General features: G+C 41.8%; 1 protein-coding gene across 1 annotated transcript in view; it reads right to left on the minus strand.

Annotated features, from left to right (window-relative positions):
* Positions 1 to 6681, minus strand: part of SNTN (sentan, cilia apical structure protein) — a 14326-nt gene extending 7645 nt beyond the window's left edge. The window contains exons 1-2 of the mRNA XM_034997420.1: positions 6466 to 6681; positions 4073 to 4107 (exon numbers count right to left, since the gene is read on the minus strand). Of these exons, the coding sequence (XP_034853311.1) occupies positions 4073 to 4107; positions 6466 to 6575 (145 nt within the window). The 5' untranslated portion in view covers positions 6576 to 6681. The remainder of the gene's footprint in view (positions 1 to 4072; positions 4108 to 6465) is intronic.
* Between the last annotated feature and the right edge of the window lie 1412 nt (positions 6682 to 8093).

Consider the following 8093-nt stretch of genomic DNA (forward strand, 5'->3'; position numbering starts at 1 on the left):
TTTCTTTCTTTCTTTCTTTCTTTCTTTCTTTCTTTCTTTCTTTCTTTCTTTCTTTCTTTCTTTCTTTCTTTCTTTCTTTCTTTCTTTCTTTCTTTTTCCTGTCTTGTGTTCTGTGGAACCTGCAATATTTAGAATAATGCCTGGCACATGGTAGGTGCTTCACATATATTTGTTGAATGAATGTCTGCCAAACCTGTGTCCTCAGCTTCTTACTCCCTGATTTCCTCCCTAGTTTCTGATCCTCAGTCTTACTGCCGATGGCCTGTGCCTAACCTTTCCCACTTCTGTCTGCTTGTCCAGTGGCTGGCCCTCCATCTAACCTAGAGCTCCAGCCTCAGAACATTCCCTGTTTCTTTGGATTTGATTTTTAGCTCTTTCTTCCCCCCCCAGCCACCGATCCTTAACCTCCTCTTCCTTTCGTTTCTGCCATATCCATGAAACCCATAGATAGAATCGAGATTCTCCTCAATTACCCAACACTTTGCTGCTCATCAAAATCCCAGGAAATGAGCATATTCTTCTAGCTTGTGTCTACCCGCATTTCCTAGGGTGTGTATGTTTGAGGTGGTGGGATGCTATAAGGGGGTAACCTTGAATTTAAGTGGCTAAAGAATAAACTCTATTTATTCTGTCTTTAAGGAACAAATTGCTTAGAGGAAATACCTCAATTCTTTAAGAGGTAAATATTCCTTCTGTAATTTTGGCCAGTTTATTTATTAATTAATAACCAAGAGTAATTTAGGAAGTCTTTAGTATGAGCTGCTCTACTGGGCCATGGGGGGACAGTAGCCTCTTGGTCTCCAGGATCTGCCTTTCTGGTGAGAAAGGGGTATATTTGCAAGCCATGAGTGAGTTTGCAAATAATGACAGACACCTTCCTTGTTTACTCTGTGCCAGATGCTTTTCAAACATAATCTTATTTAATGCTTAGTAAAACCCATAGAGGTAGGTACTATTTGTGTCTCAATTTTACATATTGGAAATTGACACATGGAGAGATTAGGAGTTTTAAGGTCACATTGCTCAGAAGTGACAGACGAAGGATTTGAAAGTCTGTCTGACTTCAAAGACCATAGATAGACCTGCCACTTTGGAGTATCTCTTTGTAAGGCCATCTCCACGGAGGCTGTGAAATCCAGACACTGTCCAGCCCCACCCCAGGAAGTTCAGGTCCATCTGCAATCTAGATGGGGACTCCATCTGGACAAGCCAACTCCTCTCCCTTCTCCACCATTCTTTTAAACCCAGCAGGCATGTCTTCCCTGACTATAAAATAGCATATGTTCATGGTAAAAACTGAGCTAGAAAATATTACAACCAAAAGATAACAAGGTGCTCTGGTTGTCCTACCAACACTCACGATACTTTGTGAGATGTTTTGGTTTCCTGTTTTTATGGTTAGGTTCTTCCCTTAATAAACTCAGCATGTTGCCTTTTCATTCCTACCCTGTCTGCCTCACAGAGTTGTGAGCAAATATGTGAAAGCATATTATAAAGGGCTAAGTCCTATTAAAAACCCAAGGGGTCAGTGTTTCTCTTTTGGCGTCTTTTATCAGCTTTCTTGCCTCTGGAAGGGGCGTGTTGGAGAGGGTGTTAAATCGGGCACTTCATGTCGACCTCTCCTGTTATTTCCTACCTCACTTTTCATGGTTTAATAATACTAAACTGTGTGTAGTCCCTTTCTCACTCTGTTCTCCCAACAAGTATTTTTTGGCAAATACTTATTGACAGGCTCTGTCCTAGTTCTGGGGATGGAACAGTGAGCAATATCAAGAAAGTAATTCTTAATTTGGTGCTTGCATTCTGGAAGACAATTGTAGTGAACGATTACAGAGCTAGAATTCTACATGCTACCCATTCCTCCATAGGATGCACAGGATTTGACTCACTTAACTGTTACACCAGCCTTCAGAGGTGGGTTCACACATCATCGCCACTTTATAGATAAGGAAACTGAGGCTCACAAAGGTAAGTAGCTTGCTCAAGGTCACACAGCCCATCTGGTCCCTCACCATGATGCGCATGGCCTTTCTGTAGTGTTTTTCAGGCAGTATATTCTGTAGGACTCTTTCCCAAACTTCCAGATTGGGCAACGGGTCCCTCCCTTGTGTTTCTCTATTTCCTCGAACACAAACTTATTATAACCCTCACACTAACACACGGTTGATCTGTCTAAATTTCCTTCTAGATCAGAGCTGTCCAAAAGAAATGTCATGTGAGCCATAATGACAATCCAATCTTTCTGGTAGCCACATTAAAAGGGTGAAAAGAAACATACAAAGTCATTTTCATAACACATTTTATTTAACCCAATGTATCAGCAATATTATCATTTCAACATGTGATCAATCTAAACAAATTATTGAGATATGTTACACTTTTTTCTACTAAGTCTCTTAAATCTGACTTATCGATTACACTTCCAGCACACTTCAATGCTCAAGATCTACATGTGGCTGGTGGCTGCTATACTGGATGTTCCCGAGGGCAGTTACTACATTGTATTTATCTCTACGCTCATCCCCAGGCCGTGGCGTGTTGTAGGCCTCAATGTATGTGTGTTGCACTGAGCTGACTGGAATGTCAGAGCCATCCTCTGCCTCCTTCCCCTCACCTGCCCTGGAACATGGCACCCAGCTCCAAACGTTAGATCTAGTGAGTTCCTGACACTTCCGTGTAATAGAAACCAACTCTCAGTATGGCAAGGTGTCAGAATCACCTCGTTTTAGAACTTTTCCTAATATTAGTTATTTCTGCAAATGGAGGAATGAAGACCTGCCGGAGAGAAGTGGTTTGCCCAAGGTCACGGAGGTAGTATGTGGCAGGACTAAAAACCAGGTCTCTGTTCTTTTCTCTCTAGGTCAGTAGTTTTCCCAACACGATAGTGTCTTTCAAACTTCCCTGCTACAAAACTGCTTTGGATGCTAGAGGCAAATATGTACTCATCCCCTATTCCCACCCTCAAGAAATCAAGGGCACAGACCCAAGCAGCCAGCAGAGAAAATGGGGATTCATACCGACCTCTATTCCAAGCTCTGTCCTTGTCTTATTTCAATGGATAACATTTCAAACTACTTGCCATTGAATAAAACATATTCTGGGTAGATGAACCATGTTTATCCTATGTTTTTTCAAGGCATGGGAATAAACGTGGCCCAACGGTCTAATGTAAGGAGTCTGGTGCTAGGAATGGTGTGTGTGTGTGTGTGTGTGTGTGTGTGTGTGTTCAGGGGCAGTGAGGGTGATGGAGAGAGTTACAACCCCCCTCAACCTCCCAGAAGGGATAAGTTGTATTAGCCATGTGGTGGAATATTTATCAAAAGTATCCAGAATCGTGTAAAGTGTAAAACAGAAATCATAGGTTTCTTGTTGTGATAGTATAAAAATAATAGTTTCTTCATGATGGAGATTTATTTAAGTAAAAATACAGAGTCTCCTTTGGAGACATTGGCCAGCCATCTAGGAGGAAAAACAATTGCAATATAGTAAATATCCATTTGTGCTTCTTACCCTGTAAACATTTTAAAGCCACAGATTTTGGAATTAGATAATGATCCAAGTATAGGAGTGGCTTTTATTCTTATATTGTTCTTTCCATGGCAATATTGTTAGCTCTAAAGATATTTTACCTATAAAATTGAATGTTGAGGGCAAATATTTACATTTTGAGAGTTGGCCACACTGTGTTTTCACTCCATCAACAGAGGCCATTGGGGGTTGATTGCATCCTGAATCCAGTGACCATTGATATTGGATATTGATGGTCTTGCTCTGGACATACTGAAGATGCTGCCCATAGAGAGGCAGCGGGGCTTGTGGGAAGCACCCTGAATTAGGAGTCAGAGGATCCACGCTCTGAGCTTGGCCTTGCATGGACTAAGTTTGGGCAAACTAATTCCTATCATTGGACCTCGGTTCTCAAATCTTTAAAAAGAACATGATGAATATTTGATAATGTATCCACAAGTTCTCTCACATCTCTGGCATTCTTTGATGTCCTGTTGTTTTTAATTCTTTGTGTGCTATCATGGCAGAGGAGAAATATGTACATTGCAGTCACCCCATGTCTTACCTTTTATTGAAGCCAGTTGTTTCGATACTGAAACGCTGCCAACAAAATGAGAGAAACATAATGATTTTGGAGCTTGGGTATTCATTTCTGCGTCTAAAGTAAAGCAGTACAGGGACACCTGGCTGGCTCAGTCTGTTAATGGTGGGATTTTTGATTTTGGCTCAGGTCATGATCTCAGGGTCATGAGGTCGAGCCCCATGTCGGGCTCTGCGCTCAGTGCGGAGTCAGCGTGGGATTCTCTGTCTCCCTCTCCCTCTGCCCCTCTCCCTGCTTGCACATGATATTAATTAACTTAAAAAATAAAGTAAAGCAATACAATGATTTAAAAATTAATTTATTTTCAGTAAACCTTCAGCGAAACTTCTAGTGGAACATCATCTTTCATCGTCATCTTTCAAACCCCTTTTTCTCCTTGCCACACAGCAAAGAAGTGCTCAAGTGTGTCGAGCCCACACATCCTAGTCTTTCTTGCATTTATGTCACACAGGACTAAAGTCCCTCCAATGGAAAAGGAATAGAAAAGTGTGGTCACCTTCCATGTAGGCTCTTCTCTGTTCTTTCCCATTTCCACCTGACTAACATAGAAATTATCCAGGACACTTTGGAAGCCACATGTTAAAACCACAAGCATCAATCATCCTGGGTCCCTACATGGCTACTGGAGTAAATCTGCCACAGACCTGGAACCCTGGCTCCATACTGTCACACAAAAAAGAAAAAAAAATCACTTCTTGGTTCGTAAAACACTAAGGATTTGAAGTTTATTTATTTATTCCAGTAGCTTAGCCTACCTAAGAATCGAGGTACTGAGCTGGGGGGTGGGGATGCATCAGTGACTAACAGAGACATGTTCCTGCACTCTTGGGGCTTAAAGTCTAATGCAGAAAACAGATTTTAAAGAGGCAAATCAATAAAGGGCAATGGTATGGTCAGATTTGTTTTTGCGAAAGTTATTTCACCTGATGGATCAGAAAGAGACTGGATAAGTGGCCAGATGGGAGGCCGGAAGATGTATCTTGCTCCCTTACAAACGGAAGATAAAAATTTGCTTGATATTTCAACCCACAAGGGCTGGAATGGTTTTTGAGAAAGCCAGTAAGAACAATAATACTTGGTTACATATTTGAAAGTTCCTTAAAGGAAACTTTTGGGTTCAAGATCTGGATTTGGCATTAACTAATCAAGACCTCATCACCTGTGGGGGGGGCTCATTTTTCTTATTTGTGAAATTAGGGAGCTGAACTCTATGATATTTTTTAAAAGATTTATTTATTGTTATTTGAGAGAAAGAGAGCAGGGGACGGGACAGAGGGAGAGGGAGAGAGAGTCTGAAGCAGAGCCCACACTGAGTGTGGGGCTCCACGCAGCACTTGGTCTCATGATCCTGAGATCGTGATCTGAGCCACAACTAAACATTGGACGCCACCCAGGCACCCCAAGGACTCTATGATATTTTAGGTCTTTTATGGTCTCCTTGGTGAGTTTCCCTTGATTTTCTAGAAACCCTGCACCATTATTTTCTTCCTTATACAATGTGCTCTCTTTTCACTTTGCATATACAATGTACCTGCAACAGGGCTCGTGTTACTTTCTTTTCTTCTTCTTTTTTTTTTTGGCTGTTATATTCTATCGCCATAATCTCCATTAGTCTGTAAGGCCTTGGAGAGCAAGAGCTATGCGATTTATCTCAAAACCTCCCACCCCTCACCTAGCAGAGTACCACCTAGTACTTGTTAAGTGTTCAAGAAAGTTTTTGGGGGCGTCTGGGTGGCTCAGTCGTTAAGCATCTGCCTTCAGCTCAGGTCATGATCCCGGGGTCCTGGGATCGAGCCCCGCATTGGGCTCCCTGCTTGGCGGGAAGCCTGCTTCTCCCTCTCCCACTCCCCCTGCTCATGTTCCCTCTCTCGCTGTGTCTCTCTCTTTCAAATTAATAAATAAATAAATAAATAAATAAATAAATAAATAAATAAAATCTTTAAAAAAAAGTTTTTTGAACCACAGTACATCTCCTAAATAAAATTATATGAAAAAGAATATTTTTAAATTTTTAGCTATAATTTGACACATTTGAATGATATGAAACAGTTTCCTCTGCCATGGATAGTCTGAAAGAATTTGTTGTACAGGTAAAATCCTTGCAAATTTTGATTTACAGATGTTTCTCAAGAGGCAATCAAAGATGTTTGTGTTAATTGTATCATCTTTTCAGTTTATAATCAAAGCTACCCATTTGTTCCCTTTGTTTCTCCAATTTAACTTAAAGGTGGATTGAGGTCGGTACTAAGCACCAAACTTGCAATATCTTGACCAGCAAGTTGACATGAACTCTTTGGAAATGCACCTGCAAGCTTAAATGAAACTCAGTAAAGGAGAGCCACCCATGTGCCACTGACCTTTTGGGCATTTTCCTAGGTGCTAAAGTAGATGGTGGGGCTGCAGAAAGACTGGGGTCCCCTTCCAAGTGGAGTGCCTGGTCCCGGCTACTGTGCATACAGCCACACATACTCTCGTCGCCTGTTGTGTGTTGGTCCTTCCTAAGCAACAGTCACTTGCCCACTGTTACTATAGTCGTTCACTCCATGACAACTATGTAAGGCACTTTTAGAAGAGCCTTTTGCTAGTGTTATTGTTTGTGGACATTAAATTATTCATGCATTCAACAAATATTTGAGGCCAGACACTCTACAAGGTGCTGGAGACACAACAGTGAGCAAAATCAGACATGGGCCCTGATCACAGACAGCTTAGTGGGAAAGACATATATTAATCAAGTGGTCATATGAAAAAAATCACACCCATGAATGGTACCATGCAAGGGGATGCTATGAGATTGGTGTCAGTCAGGGAGATCAGGGAGGCATCTCTGGGGAAGTGATGTTTGATGATGAATAAGAGTTAAGTAGATGAAGGGTCAAAGGATCCACATGGTGGGCAGAAGGAATAGCTTGTACTAATCTCGGGGGTAGGAGGTGATCAGGAGGGACTGAAGGTAAAGGCCAATGTGTCTGGACCAGAGAGGCTGACGGGGAGTGAAGCTCCACCTGAGGAGGAAGAGGAGACATGGTGTAAAAGACCATGCAGAAGCTTGTAGGCCGCAGTAGGGGATTTTCACTCTATGTCAAAAGAATGGGAAAGCATTTGTGGATTTTAAGCGAGGGGGGTAATAAAGTTAGATTTACATTTTGGAAAAATCGCTCTGGCTTCAATGCAAATAACAGTTTATAGAGGTGGACAGTGTAAATGCAGGAAGACTAGTGGGAAGACTACTTCTCTTGTGTTAGCTTAGAACTCTTTGTGTAAAAACTGGGGGATGTATCAACTTAAGTAAGTCTGGTTCAGGGAAGACATGACCAACAATTACTTAGATCACTGGTGAGTTGATGGGTGAGAGGAGACAGATCTCAACAGAAGCTAAGAATAGCCATTGTCCAGGCTTCAAGTTGGCTCCAGGACACTGCTATCTTATAACTGCCTCACTGGTCACTGTGTACCATATGGCCATGTCACTCATTGCTTGCTTCTCTTTATGGGTTTTCTTTTCTCTCCTCTCTCTACCCCTGACTAATTCCCTTAGCATTTTTCATTTAAACTGGGGAGAGAGAGAATTTGATTGTCCTCACTAATTACTGTTTCCATACTGGTCAGAGTTTTAATGCCAGCCCACCCCCCATAGATTGTCAGTTAGTCTGTGCCATTATCTCCTATGGATCAGATGATAACCCTGAGCTAATCTCACTGCCCAAGTTCAAACCTAGAGCTGGTTTCCTCACAGAGGGCTCTGGGTAGGTTCCCAGAATCTGGATCTGTAACACACATTCCAGATGATTCTGACATGTACCATTTTGGAGAATTGTTCGTAGTGTTCAAAAAGAGGCTCTACCGTAGAAAGGTCTAAGTTGGAATTCTGACTCTACCACTTACTGGTTGTGTTTGGAATAAGATCTTTAAAACTGCTAGGTCTACTTTGTCACCTGCAAAATAATACTTTCCTCATGGAATTACTATGAAGGCTGAGTGAGTT

This window comes from Mirounga leonina, unplaced genomic scaffold (genome assembly GCF_011800145.1).
Source record: "Mirounga leonina isolate KUSES-001 unplaced genomic scaffold, KU_Mleo_1.0 Mir_94, whole genome shotgun sequence".
Taxonomy (NCBI): Eukaryota; Metazoa; Chordata; class Mammalia; order Carnivora; family Phocidae; genus Mirounga; species Mirounga leonina.